Source organism: Hydractinia symbiolongicarpus, chromosome 12 (genome assembly GCF_029227915.1).
Source record: "Hydractinia symbiolongicarpus strain clone_291-10 chromosome 12, HSymV2.1, whole genome shotgun sequence".
In the NCBI taxonomy this organism is placed as follows: domain Eukaryota; kingdom Metazoa; phylum Cnidaria; class Hydrozoa; order Anthoathecata; family Hydractiniidae; genus Hydractinia; species Hydractinia symbiolongicarpus.
In genome coordinates this window covers 13615832-13638181 of record NC_079886.1, presented here as the reverse complement: position 1 = coordinate 13638181, position 22350 = coordinate 13615832, and the positions used below count along the sequence as shown (strand labels likewise).

At 36.1% G+C, this 22350-nt stretch overlaps 1 protein-coding gene across 7 annotated transcripts in view; it reads right to left on the bottom strand.

The window, feature by feature from the left end:
* Positions 1 to 4433: 4433 nt before the first annotated feature.
* LOC130622289 (GRB2-associated-binding protein 1-like) overlaps positions 4434 to 22350 on the bottom strand; it is a 57632-nt gene continuing 39715 nt past the window's right edge. For 4 of the 7 annotated variants that reach the window (XM_057437733.1, XM_057437734.1, XM_057437735.1 and 1 more), the window contains one exon: positions 4434 to 13259. In XM_057437733.1, the coding sequence (XP_057293716.1) occupies positions 13108 to 13259 (152 nt within the window). In that variant the 3' untranslated portion in view covers positions 4434 to 13107. Of the gene's footprint in view, positions 13260 to 13891; positions 13933 to 18331; positions 22346 to 22350 lie in introns of those variants that run through there. The other 3 variants (XM_057437737.1, XR_008981040.1, XM_057437738.1) reach the window with 3 other exon arrangements.

The following is a 22350-nucleotide window of genomic DNA, read 5'->3' as shown; positions in this document are numbered from 1 at the left end:
ATAGACCCATGATCACCTGTCTGGGCACTTTGAACCACGTGATTTATGTGTAGACTCCTTACCTGGTCGTAAAAGACCATATTACAAGCTTTATAAGAATGCGCATGTAGTTTGCTGTGTCCTAACAGACTGACGCTAAGGGAAACGACTCAATACATTGTAGTCCATTGAAATTGCAAGGATTAGACCGTTGGCCCCCTCTCTAGGTACGTGGGATTACGCCATTTACATGTAGACTCCTTATTAGGCCGTAAACGGCTATTTCACAGGCTTTGAAACCCTGTGCACGTACTTAGCAACGTTCTATTAGCCTGGCCTTAAGGGAAACAACTTAATTCATCGTACTCCATTGAAATGGAAAGTTCTAGACTGATGGCCACCTGCCTTGGCCCGTGCAACGATGTGATTTGCGTGTAAACTACTTAATAAGTCGTAAAAGGCCATAATACAAACTTTGAAAGCCTGTGCAAAGAGTTAGCAGCGTTCTTAGAGCCTGACGTGCAGGAATAATCTGTAGTCCATTCAGATTAAAAGGACTAGACCTATGGCCACATTTTTCGGCCGAGGACGCACCTGATTTACGTATAAACTCCTTACTAGGCCGTAAAAGGCCATATTACAAGATTTAAAAGCATGTGCACGAAGATAGCGGCGTTCCATGGGCCTGGCGTAAAGGAATTCATCTTGGGACACAACAGCCCATTGACACTGAAAGCACTAGATCGGTGGCCACGAATCTGCGCCCGTGGAACAACATCATTTACGTGTAGTCTCCTTTTTAGACCGTAAAATGCCATATTACAGACTTTGAAAGCCTGTGCAAGTAGTTAGCAGGTTTGTTAGGTCCTGGCGCTGAAGGAAACGAATTAATACATCGTATTCCAATCAGAATAAATGGACTAGGAATGTAGCCTCATGACTTGGCCTGTGAAACCACGTGACTTACGCGTAAATTCCTTACTACACCGTGAAAGGCCGTATTACAGGCTTTAAAAGTCTTTACAAGGAGTTAGCAGCGTCCTAAGAGCTTGGCGTTCCGGAAGAGGACTTAATACATCGTAGTCCATTAAGACTTAAAAGGACTAGACCGATGTCCATCTCTCTGGGCACGTCGAACAACGTGACGTACGCGTAGACTCCCTATTAACCTGTAAAACATCATACTACAGGGTTTCATGGCCTGTGCACGTAGTTACCAGTGTTCTTGTGAGTGGTGCTCAGGAGAACGATTTATTACACCGTACCCCAATGAGTCTGAAAGGACTAGAGCGATGGTCACCTATGTTGGCACGTGAAAACACGTGATTTCGCGTAGACAACTTATTAGGCCGTAAAAAGGCCGTATTACAGGTTTTAGAAGATTGCATGTATTTTGAGACTAAAAGGACTAGACCAATAGCCATCTGTCTGGGCACGTGAGGACGCGTGATTTACGAGTAGACTACTCATTAGACCGTAAAAGGCCACATAAAGGCTTTAAAACCAGTGCATGCAGTTAACAGCGTTCTAAGGGTCTAGTGGTAAGGAAAACAACTTAATACATCGTAACATATTGAGATTGAAAGGAGTAGACCAATGGCCACCTATGTGGGCACGTAAAAACACGTGATGTCGCGTAGACAACTTATTAGACCTTGAAAGGAGATATTACAGGCCTTAAAATACTGTGCGCGTTGTTAGCAGCGTCCTAAAAACCTGGCTTCCTAAGAACCTAGCGCAAGTAGTTACTCATTCATTCATTTATTCATTCATTCATTCATTCATTCATTCATTCATTCATTCATTCATTCATTCATTTATTTATTTATTTATTTACCCTAGCGCTCATAAAAAGGAAAAAGGACTTAATATATTGCATCCTAGGCCTAAGAGGCCATATTAGAGGCTTTAAAAGCTTGTGCACGTAGTAAATAGCGTCCTAAAATCCTGACGTTCAGGAAAACGACTTAATACATCGTAGTCCATTGAGACTGAAAGGAATCGACAGATGACCACATGTCTGCGACAGTGGAACAAATTGATTTACGTGTATTCTCCATATTAGACCGTAAATGGCCATATTACAGAATTTGAAAGTCTGTGCAAGTAGTTAGCAGCGTTCTAAGGGCCTAGTGCTAAGGAAAATAACTTAATACAACGTAGCCCATTGAGATTGAGAAGAGTAGACCGATGCCACTTTTCTGGGCTCGTGTAAACACGCAATTTACGTGTAGATTTCTTATTAGGCCGTAAAAGGCTATATTACAGGCTTTGCAGACCTGTGCACGTAATTAGCGACGTTCCATGGGCCTGGCACTGAGAAATACAACTTTGGACACCGTAGGCCACTCAGACTGAAGGGACTTGATCAGAGGCCACATGTCTGCGCTCTTGGAACAACATGATTTACGTGTAGTCTTCTTATTTGATCTTAAAAGGCCATATTACAGGACTTAAAACGCCTGTGCACGTAGTTAGCAGTTTCCTAACAGCCTGGTGTTAAGGGAAACGACTTAATACATCATAGTCGATTGAGATTGAAAGGAGTAGACAGATGGCCACCTGTCTGGGCATGTCGAACCTCGTGATTTACGTGAAGACTCCTTATTAGACCGTAAAAGAACATATTAGAGGTCTTAAAAGCCTGTGCGCGTAGTTAGCAGCGTCGTAAGAAACCTGGCCCTAAGGAAAGCACCTTAATACATCGTAGTCGATTGAGGTTGAAAGGACTAGAGCAATGGCCGCCTGTCTGGGCATGTGGAACCACGTGATTTACGTGTAGACTCCTTACTAGGCTGTAATATTAAAGCCTTTAGATGCCTGAGCACGTGGTTGATTGCCTCTTAAGGGCCTGACACTAATGAAAACGACTTAGAACGCAGTTGTCCTTAAAAACTTGAAGGACTAGACTGATTACCACCTGTTTGGTCGCATGGAACCGTGATAAGCCTAATCCAATGTTTGACTGTTCTGGCAAGGGTATTTTGAAACATGCGAAAGTTAATTTAGACACACATTGGTTCTGAATGTCTTCTTGTGTTCTTTTCATGAATGAAGATACAGGGAGATTAAACAATTCTCCTGCCAGCATTTTCTTAATTAAATGAGCTTTTGCCCCTTTTCTTTAGCGTTCGATATTAGAGGAAACAAATGTGAGGATTAACTACAAAGAAGACAGAGAAATTACTGTGGAAAGTTTATCATTTCTTGAACATGATCCTTCTCCAATCATCGGGCAAAGTAAAATGATGTTGAGCATGTATTTATATAATTGCAGAGGATCATAATTCATAAAAATTAACCAATCAGAAACGAGCTGATAATTACAGCTAATTACGGTAATTAAAATTTTCGGACCTAGATGTAGGTAACTACTTCTTCTGTAGGGCTGGTAACCAAATCTCAGGAAGTTGATACGAGATGCTGTTTATGTGTTTGTTACGTGCTACACTATTGATGGTTTCTTTAATCTTCCTGGCCGTTGTTCTGGATTCTCTGTCAATGATTTTCTTCTCATCCCAATTAAACTGATGACTTCTGAAAAAAGATTTTCCAACATGGGTCCAGGCCCTACTTTATTGCAACCATGCTTTAAGTTTTCAACGGATAACAAAATAAATAACACCTTTACTTTTATATGTAGGTCTGCATACGTTGGCAAACAGAAAATAGAAAAACGTTGCAATATTACGAACAGTTAGACGCACTTATGGGCAATAAACCGAACTTCAACCCAGTGTACGAACAATCTAAAGATGCTTTTCTTCAGCCATCAGAAAAAATTGACAGAAATCAAGCTGACGTTACTACAGCCAATTTAAAAGAGGAGGTTAGTAAAGAAGAAGAGGATGTGTGCAAAAAAAACATAGAGAGAGGATGGAAAAATCTATAGATTAATTTACAAACTTTAACTTTTTATTTTGGTAACAAGTTTTTTGTAACATTACACGTTGATTATAACCAAACCAACTTTAAAAAGAAATTTTTTACTGTATCATCCCGTTTTTTCCCAGCGTCTTTAAAGGCAGAGCCGTAAATAAGGTTGTTATATCTGCAGTTGTTAACCTTAACTTCTGCATCAATTAAAAAATCTTCACTGTCTTCATTGTTTCGCAGGTTTTCAGTAATTGAAAAATTATGAAGTGTGCAAATCGCCAATATATCGGCACAAGAGTTCGCTATCTTTCAATTCAACCAATTTTAACCTTGAAAATTTGGATATGAAGAGGACAAAGCTCGTTCAATAATATTTCTAGTAGCCGATTGTACATTTCTGAAAGAAATCAAATTTACCAGAATCCTTATAACGCACCATCATGTATGTTTCATGCTTATAAGCCGCACCTCCAATTAAAAAAGCTAAGATAAAGAAAATAAGGTTCTTTTGAAGCACTGAAGCAAAGATATATACAAATTTACCTAGCCAGCTTCAAATTTAATAAAACAATATAAAATATACTAGCCGGGAAACCCGGCGTCGAAACGCCGGGGTAAGCCACAAGTCAAGGTGTGACCCGCCATTGAACACTATGTGGAGCGCTTAATAAGAGCCGTAAACTGTACTACACGGTCAGGTGGAGCGCTTTAGTACAGGTACGCAGTATGTCGTTAATCAAGTAAAGCGCACACAACACTATAGTGTTTCGGCTGTAGTGTATTTTTGAAAATATAACTCTACTGTAACTTTAGCCAAAATAAAAACACAATTTACAACCATTCGTTACCCCGTCATAGGAAAAACAATTGGTCAATTTTATTTTATTTTGCGGAGTACGTTTCAGTAAACCCTAACAAATTAATCATGACACCGGACTGAGCACTTAGTACAGGTAAATGGTGTCACACATGCGTTATAGCCATAATAGCCTTTTCCCAAAAAAACTTATCACAACTTCAATTTAAATAAAAAACACACAAAACACCCTGTTGTTAACACCAGGTTGAATGTTTATTGCAGGTAAAAAAACTTTATCACAACGGATTAAATAAAAACACGGAAAAAGCACGTCATTAACACCACTTAACATGTAAATTGTGTCATACATGAGTAACAGGCGTAATAAAATTTTCCAAATAAAATTTATCACAACAGTTTAAATAAAAACACAGGAAACAGCCCGTCGTTAACACCAGGCTGAGCGCTTAACAGGTGAATCGTGTCATACATGAGCATATGGGTAATACCATTTTCCAAAAATCCTTATCGCTTTGGTTTTAAAAGAAATCAGTGAACAGCCTGGCATTAACCCGGTTCAGTTTAAAAAATTACTCAGCAATTTTATTTTGCATAATAAATTTTTAAATCAGTAATAAAAGTGGCCGCTGCCAACTCCATTTAGCATAAGAATTGTTAAGAATTGTGTTGCAGCCAAACTGCATTTGGCTACTTTCACTTGCAGCCAAACTGCATTTGGCTACTTTCACTTTTTAGCAGGATGTAGCTAAAAGAGGAGCTAGCTAGGTAGACCCAACTTCAACATAAAAATAAATAATAATATACCAAACTCAATAAAAACTTTAAAAGTATAGGAATAAATAAAGCTAGCTATAGCTAGCTGCCTCAAAATGTACGTTTTGTAGCTAGCCAAAAACTTAAAATTGGTTTGTTTAAGATTTATACGTAGCTAGAAAACGTGATGAAATATTCACCTTAACATGTGAAAACAAACTAAATAATCCTATAGGATAAAAAGTAGTCAGAAGAAATAAGGAGGATTGAAAGGAAACCTACAAACTTCACACCATCACTTCCAAACCAAAATGGCCTTCGTAGGGGTAGCATGTTTCCTCCCGTCGGCATGTTGAGGCCGCGAAGCACTTGGATTGGTCATTTGTGAAAATGGAGCCTCGTGATTGGTTTATTACAATGAGCGGCAAAGCAAGGCCGGTAAAAAAACGGGGTCTGCCGGGGATTCGAAATAAAGCTGCAGGGCCGCGGGGATTTTCCGTATGTCTCGCTACTTGCTCCGCCATGTTGCGCAGAGACAGACAAAATACGGCTATTATAATAGAGACTAGTCGATGGCCCGTGGAAAAATCCACGGGTCCGCCCATCCTTTTTATACCACTTAAACGCGTCTCGCATTTGGCTTACCCCGGTGTCAAAACGCCGGGGTAGGCCAAAGTCAAGGTGTGACCTGACGTTGAACACTCTGTGGAGCGCTTAATAAGAGCCGTAAACTGTGCCACACGACCAGGTGGAGCACTTTAGTACAGGTATACAGTATGTCGTAAATTAAGTGAAGCGCATACACCATTATAGTCTTGCGACTGTAACATATTTTTCAAAAAACATTTCCCGCAACGATAGCTGAAATAAAAACACAGTTTGCAAACAACAGTCGGTACCCCATCATAGCAAAAACAATAAGTCAATATTTTTTTATTTTGCGGAATAAGTTTTTGTGAAAGTTAAAAAATTTATCGTGACACTGGGCTAAGCGCTTACTACAGTTAAACCGTGTTGCACAGGCGTATAGGAATAATACGCCTTTGGAAAAAACTTTCACAGACTCTGTTTAAAAAAACACAACAGGGCTGAGCGGTTAGTCCAAGTAAACATTGTTGCACATCCGTACAGACGTGATTACCGAGAAAGTTTAAAAATGAATTGACACATTGGGTTGACCCCTTAGTACAGGAAAACCACGTTGTACATGCGTATAGGCGTAACAGCCTTTACCAAAAACAACAGTATGTTGTTAACACTGGGCTAACCGCTTAGTATAGTAAAACAGAGTTGAACAGGCGTATACGCGTAATAGCCCTTTCCAAAAAAACTTCATTGCAACATCGGTTTTAATGAAAACACAGGGAACAGCCTGTCATTACCGGTTCAGCAAAAATAATCTGTCAGTCATTTTATTTGCACAAAAAGTTTTCAGGAAAAAATAAAAACAGATGTAGGTACCTAGCTAACTGCACTTAGCATAACACTTTTTGTTTAAGAATATTGTTGTAGCCAAACTGCATTTTTATGCTCTCACTTTTTAGCCAAAGATAGGAGCTAGCTAAATGGCTACAGTCTCAACACAAAAATAAATGTTGGGTAGGATAAAAGCTGTTATACCATACAGAATAGTAATAAGTAAGGTTCTAGCTAGCTAGCCTCCAAAATCTTCGTTCCTAGCCAAAAATCCAAAACTGGCGCGTTTAAGATCTGTACGTGACTAAAAACGTGACAATGTATTTATCTTAACATTTTAGAACATACAAAAAAACAATATTACGAAAATAAAAAGCTTATAGTACACAAAAATTGAAACAGACTTACAAACAGCACTGACCCACCATTATCTTACATTATATTACATTATTATATATTTATTATTTATTATTATATTACATTATATTACACTTGATTGTTTTTTAAACAATCAAGTGTTTTGATTGGTGTATTATGTGCGAGCGGTCAAAACAAAGTCAGTAAAATTATCAGTAAACTGTCCCATTTGTTTTCTGTAGCTTCTGAGCGAAAACGGCGATTGAGGTCACGGGGGTAATTATTATTAAAAATGGCGTATTAAAATAATGCATTCATTTTTATCGCTAAATTTACTTTTCTTACTTATGGCAATAAATTAAAGTAATTAAATTAATTAAGGTAATAAATTAATTTCTTGAGTTTAGTTCAATTAATTATAAAGTTTTCCATTAAACAACCCCCTGTTTTCTAAAAATTCACGGAAAGATCAAAGGAATATCAGTAACCCTTTTGAACAGACAGACAGACGACGGCTATTATTATAGAGACTAGCTGGGAGACCCGGCGTCGAAACGCCGGGTGAACCGCAAACTGTGCGACCCGGTGAGGTGGAGCGCTTTAGTACGGGTATGCAGTATGTCGTAAATCAAGTGGAGGGCACACACCATTGCAGTGTTGCGACTGTAAGATATTTAAAAAAAATAATTTTCCGCAACAAAAGCTGAATTAAAACAGTTTACAAACCGTTGTTACTCTGCCATAGCAAAAACAATCGGGCAATATTATTTTATTTTGCGGAATAAGTTTCCGTAAAAGTTCAAAACTTAATCATGACAGTGGGCCGAGAACGCATAATACCCTTTTCATAAAAAACTTTACTGCAATTTCGGTTTAACTTAAAACACAGAAAAAACCCAGTTGTTACCCCATAAAAAAACTAAAAAAAACTCCATAATTGGAGTGATCTAGTACAGGTATGCAGAATATGTCGTGAATTGAGTAAAGCTCACACAACATTATAGTGTTTCGGTTGTAATGTACTTTTTAAAAATATATGTATATATATAACTTTACTGCAACTTTAACCGAAATAAAAACACAGTTTACAACCTGTTGTTACCCCGTCATAAGAAAAGAAAATAGTCAATATTATTTTATTTTGAGGAGTACGTTTCAGTAAACCTTAACAAATTAATCATGACACCGGACTGAGCACTTAGTACAGGTAAATGGTGTCACACATGCGTTATAGCCATAATAGCCTTTTCCCAAAAAAACTTATCGCAACTTCAATTTAAATAAAAAACACACAAAACACCCTGTTGTTAACACCAGGTTGAATGTTTATTGCAGGTAAAAAAACTTTATCACAACGGATTAAATAAAAACACGGAAAAAGCACGTCATTAACACCAGGCTGAGCACTTAACATGTAAATAGTGTCATACATGAGTAACAGGCGTAATAAAATTTTCCAAATAAAATTTATCACAACGGTTTAAATAAAAACACAGGAAACAGCCCGTCGTTAACACCAGGCTGAGCGCTTAACAGGTGAATCGTGTCATACATGAGCATAGGGGTAATACCATTTTCCAAAAATCCTTATCGCTTCGGTTTTAAAAGAAATCAGTGAACAGCCTGGCATTAACCCGGTTCAGTTTAAAAAATTACTCAGCAATTTTATTTTGCATAACAAATTTTTAAATCAGCATTAAAAGTGGCCGCTGCCAACTGCATTTAGCATAAGAATTGTTAAGAATTGTGTTGCAGCCAAACTGCATTTGGCTACTTTCACTTGCAGCCAAACTGCATTTGGCTACTTTCACTTTTTAGCAGGATGTAGCTAAAAGAGGAGCTAGCTAGGTAGACCAAACTTCAACATAAAAATAAATAATAATATACCAAACTCAATAAAAACTTTAAAAGTATAGGAATAAATAAAGCTAGCTATAGCTAGCTGCCTCAAAATGTACGTTTTGTAGCTAGCCAAAAACTTAAAATTGGTTTGTTTAAGATTTATACGTAGCTAGAAAACGTGATGAAATATTCACCTTAACATGTGAAAACAAACTAAATAATCCTATAGGATAAAAAGTACTCAGAAGAAATAAGGAGGATTGAAAGGAAACCTACAAACTTCACACCATCACTTCCAAACCAAAATGGCCTTCGTAGGGGTAGCATGTTTCCTCCCGTCGGCATGTTGAGGCCGCGAAGCACTTGGATTGGTCATTAGTGAAAATGGAGCCTTGTGATTGGTTTATTACAATGAGCGGCAAAGCAAGGCCGGTAAAAAAACGGGGTCTGCCGGGGATTCGAAATAAAGCTGCAGGGCCGCGGAGATTTTCGGCGGGTCTCGCTACTTGCTCCGCCATGTTGCGCAGAGACAGACAGACGACGGCTATTATTATAGAGATAGCCGGGAAACCCGGCGTCGAAACGCCGGGGTAAGCCACAAGTCAAGGTGTGACCCGCCATTGAACACTATGTGGAGCGCTTAATAAGAGCCTTAAACTGTACTACACGGTCAGGTGGAGCGCTTTAGTACAGGTACGCAGTATGTCCTTAATCGAGTAAAGCGCACACAACACTATAGTGTTTCGGCTGTAGTGTATTTTTGAAAATATAACTCTACTGTAACTTTAGCCAAAATAAAAACACAATTTACAACCATTTGTTACCCCGTCATAGGAAAAACAATTGGTCAATTTTATTTTATTTTGCGAAATAAGTTTCAGTAAAGGTTAACAAATTAATTGTGACACTGGACTGAGCACTTAGTACAGATAAATCGTGCGACACGTTTAGGCTTAAGACCCTATTCAAAAAAACTATTGAAGCTTTGGTTTACAAAACACAGGATACACTCTGTTGAAACGGCGGGTTAAGCCACAAGTAGCTGTGTTACCCAGCGTTAAACACCAAATTGAGTGATTAATAAGAACCGTCAACTGTGCCACACATTCAGGTAAAGCGCTTTAGTACAGCCATATAGTGTGTAGAAAATCAAGTGAAGTGCACACAACTTTATGGTGTTTCCGGTGTAATATACTATTTAAAAAATAACTTTCGACAACTTAGGTAAAATAAAAACCCAGATTACAATTCAATGTTACCCCATCATAGCGAAAGCAGCTGGCCAACCTTCTTTATTTTTCAGGGAATGTTCCCGAGAAAAGTTCAAAAAAATGTTAAGCTGAGTGCTTAGTATAGGTAAACAGTGTGTACTTTTTTTCTGTAAAAAATGTTATCACAACTTCGGTTAAACAGAAACACAGGAAACAGCCCGTTGTTACCACCGGACTATGCGCTTAGTACAGCTAGACTGTGTCGCACATGAGTATAGGCATAACACCATTTTTAAAAAAACTTTATCGCGACTTCAGTTTAAAAAAAATCAGGAAACCGCCTGTCGTTATCAAGTTCAGTTAAAAAAATATATACTCAGCAATTTTATTTTTCAGCATAAGCTTTCATATAGCAGTAATAAAATTGGTAGCTGCCTATAACTGCATTTAGCTACTTTCACTTTTTAGCCAGAGGTAGAGCTAAAAGGAGCTAGATAGGTAGACCCAACTTCAACATAAAAATAAAGAACAATATACCAAACTGAATAAAAACTTTAAAAGAATAGGAATAAATAAAGATAGCTATAGCTAGCTGCCTCAAAATGTACGTTTTGTAGCTAGCCAAAAACTTAAAATTGGTTTGTTTAAGATTTATACGTAGCTAGAAAACGTGATGAAATATTTACCTCAACATGCGAAAACAAACTAAATAATTCTATAGGATAAAAAGTACTCAGAAGAAATAAGGAGGATTGAAAGGAAACCTACAAACTTCACACCATCACTTCCAAACCAAAATGGCCTTCGTAGGGGTAGCATGTTTCCTCCCGTCGGCATGTTGAGGCCGCGAAGCACTTGGATTGGTCATTAGCGAAAATGGAGCCTCGTGATTGGTTTATTACAATGAGCGGCAAAGCAAGGCCGGTAAAAAAACGGGGTCTGCCGGGGATTCGAAATAAAGCTGCAGGGCCGCGGGGATTTTCGGCGGGTCTCACTACTTGCTCCGCCATGTTGCGCAGAGACAGACAGACGACGGCTATTATTATAGAGACTAGTCATTAACCCGTGGAAAAATCCATGGGGTCTCCCGTGGCGTTCGCTCGTCTTTTAAATTTACCCGTCGCAACAAAGTGGTTAAAAATACATCGCATTTGATATTCGTGCGCATATTAAAAATTTCGTGTTTCCGTTACGGGACGCCTTTTTCGCGGACAGACAGACAAAATAAGGCTATTATTAAAGAGAAGATAGCCAAAACTTTACAACAGATCCGAAATCTTAATACGTCTTAAAACCTAGTCTTAAAACTTATCATTAACCTACACACAATGGACTTAACTTCAAAAGTTTTATTGCTTTTTTAAAACTAATTTTGTTAAATGTTTAATAGATAGGGCTTTTAAAAGAAACATTTTTTGGTTTGATTTTTTATCAAGAAGTTGAAAGTATTAAAAATAACTTACGATAGAATTTTAATTATATTATTAATAGTTTTGTTAAAAGTTGCTTAAGTCGAGTGATTCTGACCATTTAACATTAAGATAAATCATAAGTAACATACATTACTTTAAACTACCATACGCTGGTAAGTTCTCACGCGAAAATCATTTTTAACTCTTTTAAAATTCAGCAGTACTTCTCTCATAAAGATAAACTACCCTTTAATGCTCGCACTATATTAATTTATAAGTTTAAGTGTGCTGACTAAGATTGCAGTTATATTTGCGAGACATAGCGCCACCTTAAAACTAGAATAAGGGAGCACGTCAAAAGGGACACTATTTCCCATATCTTTAATTATCGTCATTCTAACGAGTCATGTTTCACAGCTTAAAATAATGATTGTTTTAAAATAATATATAACGCTAAAACAAAGGTAATTCAAGAATCAAAGAACTCCTTCATACGCAATGGGAAAAATCTGATCTCCATTCTCAAATTGATCACTTGGCACTTTCTTTGTCTTTTTAACGATTTTTTTCTTCCTTTTTTTACATTTTTTCTCCTTGTTTTCTTTCTCTTTCTTTCCATTATTTCCTCACCTTTTACATTGTAATTTTACTGCCATTAACATATAGTAATTATCTAGGACAGTATTTATAACCATTAGATTTTCGTATTTTATTTATTCTGAAGATGGCTAATGACATGGCTGAAACATATTAAAAATTCTTATTAACTTAACAGTTTGTTTACCGCGTGAATTTGATTAAGCGCTATTTTACAAGACTTAATGTCCTACAAAAAGGTACACAAATATTAATTAATATACATTTTAGCTTCTGTTAAATAAAAATTTTCTTTCGCATAAATTCTATTTACATATAACTTTTAATAAAAGATATATTTTTATTGTGCTTACTTTTTTTGGTTATTTTTATTTATTTTGTTTTTCGTTTTTTCATCATCAAAATCAGATTTTGTTAGATAATAGCAGAGGGTTAAGAATAATTGTGTCCAGACAATCAAGCGTTATGCATATAAAAAGTTCACAGCACCTATGACCGGACAGTTATCGAAGAAAGATTTTGAAAGGTCTTGTATGCCTTGAGTTAATATTTACTTCCTATATAATTGTCAATTTGCTAAAAAAATTTTAGAAAAAGCACACCAAAAAAACAAATTTAAGAATAGCGCACCAAAAAGAGAGAGAAACGTGTGATGTTTACTATGCGCTTAAACATTAAATTTGTTTTTGTATTTCTTTTCTTTTACACAGAAATATTAATAGATAAAGTATGTTTTTAACAGGATATCATACCAAAAAAATAAATTGAAGTCTTTGATTTATAAGTTTTTTTCTGCAGAAAGAAGGCATTCTTGCTATTCGGTCGGCGAATAACAATAATCTCATTACGTTCTGTAGTTAGGACTCTTAAAAACCTTTCCAAGTGATGAAGGGGATCTTTGTCTTTCTTGGGCAACAAACGACCGTGGATTTTCCAGGTTGGCACTAACAGGTCTCATCGGTTGATACGGTTCTTCAACTTCTATTAATTTATTCGCTGAAATAAACATATTTCTGATAAAAAAACACATGAAAGCCGTAATGAATATGAAAGCACAAAATTAATAGTTATTCCACCTCGTTCCCAGGAATTTTTGTCTTTTTTAATGCCACACTTTTCCAGGCGATAATAGCAATTTGATGCTAGAAAAATGGCCAAAAATTGCTTTTGTTGTTAACCAGTTTTTCTTGGTACTCACAACACTTATTTTTTGCCAGCGCCAAGATAAAAAAAATCAAATCGATTTAATTTTGTTCTTGTTACTGGTAACAAAAAACCGTAATTGATAGCAAAAAAATTAATGATTATAAGAAAAACGTTATTTCTAAATAAATTGTTTGTGTCGCAACTTTTAGCAATAAATCCGAGTTACCATTTTTGTATTTAGTGAATAGAGCAGTGAATATGCTACCTGTTGCACAGATAGGTGGCGACACGATAAAAGTGTTTCGGCGATTGTAACACAAATGAATTTTTTAACTTTGTCCTCATGGCTTAGAGCTGTTTATGTTTGGGTCTCAGTGATCCGGTCAAAGATTTGGTGAGATGCTTAACAGTTGCAACTTCTGTCTTATTTTGAAAGTTACTTGTCAGATGTAAAAGCCATAATCAGATAACAAATTGGTTACCTTATTTTGATCTTTGGTCACGTGTTTAATTAGTGACGTTACTAAAACACAAGAAATTGCGGGTGCCAAAATGAATAAATTTCTATTTAAGTTAACTACTGTTGTTTTAGCTCAAGATTATAATAATAATAAAAATACCCTTTATAATATCGAGCTATATCTTTTTAACAATATGCATACCTACACATCAAAATATTCATCTTGGAGCTGAAATAACATAGAAAAATGAGAAGAGAAGACAACATAAGAAAAAAATTGTGTAGACGTATTTTAGGCCCTCGTGGAATAATATTGTAAGAAGGGAGTCAGATATGTAATATGTATTTATGTCTATTGTAATCTAGAAACAAAAGTATTGGTTTTCACTTTTGGTGGCGAAATTTTAATCTCAATAACAATACGATGAGTGTGTCAGTGTGTCTGTAACTGGCATAGTGAATATGTTTATTTTTCTCTGAAGTTGCCGAAATTTTCTTTGATGTCGCAGATGTTCAATTTGCCACAAATGACACCGCGGGTTTTTTTTTACAGTACGTGAACAGCAGCAGCACGTCTTTCTGCATCTACAGTCTTGCTGACGCAACTTAATTTGCTAAAATAATTTAAACGCTGGACTTCGGAACAGGTTTACCCTGTACACACACACACACAAAAAAACAACGGTCCTATGAAGGAAACGTCCAAGTGAAGAACTGGAAGCAGGAGTAAAATGGGAAGTTAGAACCCACCAGAACTGACTTCGGAAGTGAAGAATGGAGCTAGAAAAAGTAAAGTAAAGTTAGAGGTAGAAAATGAGGGCTTTGAAAATGAGAGTTTGAAGTGGTTGTAATTTGAAAAAAGTAAGAACTTTGATATTTTTAGACGTTCAGTTTTTATGTCGCTAGAGCTATGTGTTACTTTTTTATGTAGCACACTTTAATTTGTCAAGGAGAAACACATTCTCCCGCATTTTTCATAAAATAAAAAAGCTAGTATATTTGTTTACATTTTTTGCGTAATAATCTGTCTCGTGGCGCGTAACTAATGTATTTATCCTAAAAGATCAAAACAGTATTCGCTTGCATCAATAATCGTGTAGCCAGATTTGAACCACGGTACAAGATCATTCGTGACATGAGAAATTTTGACCTGTCGGCGTATGTTGCTGACACCGCAACCATCCCTTTCAATGTCGTTTATGCAACTGATTGTACCGATGACAGCCTAAGCACACTCAACCATCTGCTCTTTGAGTGCATCGAACGTCACGCAGCGTTGAAGGGAATCAAGGTCACCCTTCCTCCGGCACCCTGGATGAAAGACTTAAAAATCACCAACCTACAACAAACTTGTCACGAAAAGCGTACTTTAGCCCACCAGACTCAGTTGAATGCCGCCTGGAATGAATTTTGAAATGCTCGAAACGCTCTAAAAAGACAGATAAAATGTACCAAAAAGACTTTCTACCGCAGACTTCTTTCATCGAAAAAGCCTAAAGAGGTTTGGAAACTATCCACCGATTTATCCATCCAAATAATAACGTTATAAACATCCAACCCTCCGAACTAAATGCACACTACATATCTACGGCACACAGAAACCTTGGATCGCTACCGACATCTAAAGAGGAAATTCAACTCCTTCTTCAAGACCTCGTTACTGAAGCTGACCAAGAATTCCAATTTCGTCCTGTCACATACGATCAAGTGCTCAGAGAAATTAAAAATCTTCGAAGCGACTGTTCCGCTGGCTACGACAACCTCCCTGTAGCATTCATCAAACCCATTGCTGACCACATCACATCCCCACTTACTCACATCACCAACGCAGGATAGCTAAAAACACCCTTTAGCAGCTGTGAAATATCGGCAAAGTAACACCAATTCCAAAAACAGAACAGTCCATTAATCCAGACCAATTCAGACCTGTCATTGTTTTACCGATCTTATCAAAGCTTTTCGAACGTTTAATAGCAAGACAGATCGTTGATTATTAACAGAACCATATATGCCACCAAACGATGTCCGGTTTCCACAAGCGTAACTCGACCGAAACACGATTCGAGACGACATCGTTGGCGCGATGAACAAAGGCGAGGTCACGCTGGCATCATTTCTGGACTATTCAAAATCCTTTGACACTGTCGATTACAAAACCCTGTTGATTAAATTACGAAGGATAGGCTTTTCCAACAATGCTGCTATGCTGATGTTATCGTACCTCAGTGAGTGCCGCCAATTCGTTCAGATAGACGACAAACAATCTGACTACGGAACAGTGTTATTTGGGCTCAAGGTTCAATTCTTGGTCCTGTACTATTTAACCTTTATACGGTCGACCTACAAGACAACGTCGAGGGTGGTACCACAAACCAATATGCAGACGATACAAGTATCTATGAACATTGTAAGACTATAAACATACAACCTACAATCAACAACTTGAATCAACGATTAGACCAGCTGAAGCAATGGTCGACCACAAATAATCTTGCGTTCAATAACAAAAAAACAAATGGCAAAACTTCACGATCTCATGAACCCCAACCATTCAACATTCCATGTCCACCACTCGGATAACTGATCGAACGCGTTACCGTTTACAGACTTCTTGGCATCCAGTTCGATCAAAATCTAACCTGGAAAACTCATATCAATAAACTCTCTCAATCAGTTTTTGCGAAACTATACGTTCTTCGCTATCTTCGTCGCACAGCAACATTTCGTTTGCGGAATCAACTGGCAGAAGCCCTTCTAATTTCGAAAATTCACTATTGCTGTTCATTGTTTTGGAACCTGCCACTATTCCAGCTGAAAAAATAAACTATTATGCAGAATTGTGTCTTTTGTAACGCTGAGATATTCCACGTTCGAGGATGTAATACAACTTGGTTGGCTACCGATCCAACAACAAATACACTTCTGAAATTTTAAAACTTGCCCACAAATCGATTCACCAGGATAAGTTTCCATCGTATTTAAAAGGTTTCAAGTTGAGAATTGCTGGACGTGGAACTCGTAATGTTGACGAAGTTATTTCTAAGTATGAATTTAATGTGTCGGAGAAATTGTTTCTTGGCAAGGCAAGTCGCCTTCTAAATGATCTTCCCAAAGCTATCGGGGAAGAACCTGGTAACAAAAAAATTCGTCCTTTTTTGAGCAATACTTCATGCTTTGTTTGATTTCTTCTGCTCTACCTAGTCTCAATTTTTGTTGATTTGCTCGATTGTTTTTGTTTATTTCTTAAGCCCGTCGATTAATAAATATATTTAATGTATGTATATTTTTATATTATATATTTTAGTGTATAATTTTCATTTTCATATGTTCTGGTCTTAATTCTCCGTCAGAATCTATTATATCGATGTCTCTCAATCCTTCGCCACTTTGAACTCTGCTAATCTTGTCTACAGTTTACAGTGTCTTTTTTTATAGAATAACTTATTTCTTTATTTAAATATTACTATTATTTTAATAGGACGAATAGCCATTGTAAAATATGGAAGTGCCTGAAGGACAGTTAATAAAAAAAAAAAAAATGCTACATTACGCTGTTAGCTTAGTACGAAAAAAATTTCAAAATTATTTTTTTATTGATGTTTGGGTTTGTGGACATCCACCCGGCTGTTTATTTATATCTGGTTTAAAAGTCAAAGTAGTCAAACCAAATGTAGTTTAAAAACACTAAAATTTTTTAGTCAATAATTCTTATGTCGAATGCAGTAAGGTGTCATGAAAACCGATTCTTCAAAAAAAGTTGCTGAGTTATTGTTTTAGCTGGATAGGGTAACAGGAGGCCCCTTGCTGTATTTCTTTTTAAACCGAAGTTGCAATGAAGTTGTTTTTTAAAAAAGGGTATTTCGCCAACACGGATATGCAATATGGTTTACGTGTACTAAGTACTCGGCCCGTGTCACAAATAATTTTTGAACTTTCACAGGAACTTTTCCCGCAAAATAAAACAATGTTGCACGATTGTTTTTGGTTTAACCGGGTGAAAACAGCTTATTTTTAAATTTTACAAAAACTTTTCACAAAATAAAATTGCTCAGTGTTTGTTTAAGCTGGGAATATTCTCCGTAAAATAAAAAAGTTTGGTCAGCTGTGTTTGTTATGACGGGTTAACAACGGATTGTAATCCATGTTTTTATTTTAGCTAAATGTGGAGGTAAGTAATTTTTTAAACAGTTTTTTAAACAGTGTTTTCCAGTATAACTCTTAAAATACTGCTCCAATAAGCTAAAACTTGATGATTTATATTGTTTGCAATTAAGAAATCTTCCTATTTTTAAAATTACCATGGCAAAGGTATTGTTGAATGTGGTCGAAAGGGTGTGTACACTTAAAATTAAATTAAAATATTTTTAGAATTTAAATGACTTGTTGACAAAAGTGTTTTAATTCTATTAAGATTGGGTGGAGAGGAGTGGACAAAATTGGCCTGCCCAGGTCATAGCGTCAAACAACCTAGAAATTTTTCTCGATTACAATGGATACAATTTAAGTTATCCGTATGCTAACTGATCTTCAAATGTTAGTAATTTATATTTGCGCTTTTATTACGTTTTTTGTACGGCCAAGCACGCAAAATTACAACTAGAAATTAAAAAAAGGTTGCGAAGCATTACGCAAGTTGCAAGCAAAATCGAAACTAGCCAATAGTTGACCCTAGTGCTTTTGTTTCTCTTTGATATAATACGACGAGGTGCTTACATCTTACTGCAGCTGATATCTGGGAAATACACCAAAACTGAATATCATAGACGAAGAAAACCCTGGCGACGAGGTTGTAAAATAAACTCTCCGCGGAACAACAACAACTCGTTGTGCAAAAGTAGTGATTTTTTGGCAAAAATACAATATATATATGCGGAATATTTCTTTTAGGAAGGTACGAGAAATTTAGATCGCGCGAAACTAAACATAAACGATAACTAAGAAATTTCGTAAAACCTCTTTTTCACAGAATTATAAGATTAAATATTGACAATAATCACAATATTGTCAGTGGTGGCCGACGTAAATCCAACATTGATGAAGCTTTTAGCACTAAAAATCCATGCAAAGTTATACTTTTATAAGGTTAAAACCCTTATTTTGAAAGAAATGCAATACATCGAGTTGTACAATCCGTAGTGTGCGAAAATGTCACGAATTAAGGGGATGCGCATCGTAAGGTACTCTTTCAACCGGAAAATAATACTCGGAACACAGATAATAATAGAGACCTTCAGAGACAAGAAGGCGCACGAAGCAGCATGTGTTTTTTTTCACTTAAAAATAACGGCACTAGTTATGAAAACCGATTTCTTGAAGCCAATGAATCTGTTGCAATAAATTTTGTAAACTCACGAGAAACAATAAACAAAAACAAACATCTATAGAAACGAAAACAATTTATTAACTTCATCAAGATTTATAAAACAGCTTCAAGTTTTTGACAGAAAAACAATAACAACGCGGGATGAGGTTTCGCTTTCTTCTTTTTATCTCACATATTGAAAGATAACATCTCTCGCTCATTGTACGCAATCTAAAAAGAAACAGAAAACATTCTTATATAGTATATTATATTATATGTATAGTAAAGTCTTTAAATACATTAAAATCCAGTGCCTTTGAGAGACAATATTTAGAGCTAAATTTCTAAACTACAAATATATATCTTTTTTTGGGAAAGAGTGCTCAAATATTATTTACTAAATACAATATGATTGATACATGCTTGATAGAATTAATAAAGTGATGCAACTCTGTTTACTTTGGGGGTTGTCTTCTTTTGTGGATTGGTAGTTCAGTCGGTAGAGTGTTCACTTCATATTCATATGGGTTCAATCCCATATAACAGCTGTTCCTTAATGAACAGAAATTTAAAGGGTTTTTGTAGCTCAAATGGAAGCTTTTTAGCACTCTAGAATCGTCATGTTGTCCCTCCTGGAACAATTGACAGGGTAAATTTATTGCAATTAACGAGGCTAACCACATAAAATATAGATCACTACTTTTTGTGGCCAAGACAACAGAATTGAAGGCACTGCTTTCCATTTGGAAAGTACAAATTGTACTTAACAATTTGCTCAAGGTTGCCCTCACACTTATGGCTTTTTTGGCTAGTTTTTTTTTTTTATCTTTTTTAAATATTTTATATATGTCCAAACTTAATCTCACAAAAACAATAATTACATTAACGGTTGCCACCATTATCGAACAAAAGTCCAATTGGTCATTTGTGACTTCACACATCGTACATAAGCTAACTTCTTGAAAAATTTATTGCTATAGGTTTGAGTGTTGAAGAATTTAACAAGATGCGAAAGTAGGTAAACAAAGTAGAATTTCCAGGTAAGGGCACCATTTGATAAAATAGTTCAGATTTAGAACATATATCAGTAAAAAGACCCTAGTAGCAAAACTACAAAAGTTTTTAACCACAAATGAGCAAATACCTTAAAGAATAAAGAGGTATTTTCCCGTTAGTTTTGGATTGGTGACTTAAATTTATTTCCACGATGCAACAAAAAAAAGAAGCAACTTGAGTTTTAGGAAATATTTAAAAATCGTGTAATAAAATTTAAAAAAAAAGAGTTTTGTTAATCATTATGAATAGAATTTTCTTCTTCTGACTGTAGCTAGAGGTAGCTATCTATCTAACTAGCTAATGATTCGATTGAAGGATGACAGCAAAAATAATTTTCCATGGTGGCCATACGCACCAAAAAGTAATTTAGTTAGCTAGCTACATCAAACCAAGGAACGTAAATATAACTTTCAAATCATCCATACCTTCGCAACTCACTTTTCTTCTGCTGTATGAAAAGAATACCACAAACATGCCAATTCAAGCTGATAATTTGGTACTTTAAAATCTTCTTTTTAATGAAGCCATAAAAATAACACGTTTTTGCGCATTAAACGTTCAAATTAATATAATGTGCCTTCAAAAGGTAAATACAAGCTTTCCAAGTGCAAATATTAAGAGAAATAGCATGCCAGCTACGCCAATTATTATCAGGACTTGGTATAAACTATGTATTTGTCTTAGGTCTGTAAAATACACGGTAATTCAATTTAGCCGATAGCCGTTTTCTGATTGCTTGAGTTTACTTCCCAGTCTTTCGCTTCCGGCAAACGGAAAATCGGGAAATAACGGGGGGGGGGGGTACGAAAGACGGGGGGTAGGGGGGTACAAAGCCTATTTACTGGCATTTTTAGCTAACATTTATAAGAGCTGCTTGGTCCAAACTTATTTGTTCTATTAGACAAAAAAATACCTACCTTTTCGAGAAAAAATATCAGTCATATCTCCTTAAGCTGATTTTATATGATTTTTTTTCTATCGAAAGTTTGAGAATCTCAATAATTCTCTTGGTATACTTCGCGTAGCAAACGTGCTCCACAATTTCGCTTCGCTTGCGAAGCTCAATTGCTTCGCAAAAAGAGGGTGTAAGATACGCCCTGACATATTCTTATGTTTGAAGGTGTCAAGGCATACATCTGTTAGAAAGTATATTCTTATTATTTCACTAGCATCAAAACGCCGGGCTAAACCACAAGTAAATGTGTTACCCAGAGTTAAACACCCGTAGAGCAATTCATAAGAAGAGCTGGCCAAACTTTTTAAAGTTAGCAAATAAATGTTACTTTAGGCTGAGCGTTTAGTACAGGCAAACAATGTTGTACATCCATATATATAGGTATAAATCGTAAGGACTAAAACTGGTAACGCCAGTCTATACAGAATCACCAGAGAACCATCAGTCTATACAGACCGACCAGAGAACTGGCAGCGAATCATCAATGGAGTCACAGAGCGAGCAATTCATATGATCACTGAAGAAAAGAAGCACCAGGGAAAGAGAACAAGGCAGAATCATTTCAAACGAGGCGCAGATGATGGAGAAGCTACGTCTCACGCTATGAATAGGGAAACTACGGCAAAATAATATATAATATATAATATAAGTTTATATAATTTTTTTTTTTTTTTTTTTTTTTTTTTGACATTTATTCGGGTTCCATTATACAATGGTTCTTATCCCTATAATAACATAATAATAACAACAATAAGAATAAAAAGTTTAGAACAAAAATGATACAAGAAGCATGGAGATCTAGGTTTCAATAAGAGTTGTAGATTTAGGTTTTGTTAAATGGTTGTTGATAGATTAAATAGAGGAAAGGCATAGGCTATAGTTGTATATCGGCGGAAGGTCTCATTCGACTCTGAAAGACTTCGTTAGAGATAAAACGTTGGCTGTGTTGAAATAAACAGCTCATTGAAACCGTAGCAGCCAGCACTTATTGCATAATAAGGATTTTTTTTTTTTTTTTTTTTTTTTTTTTTTTTTAAGAAATGTGATAACTATATATATATATATATATATATAAAAAAAAAAAAAAAAATTCTATAATATAAAACCCAAGCATAGGAAGGCTCACTGTGGAGGCTCAGAGATTATCATATGGTTCGATATGTCTAAA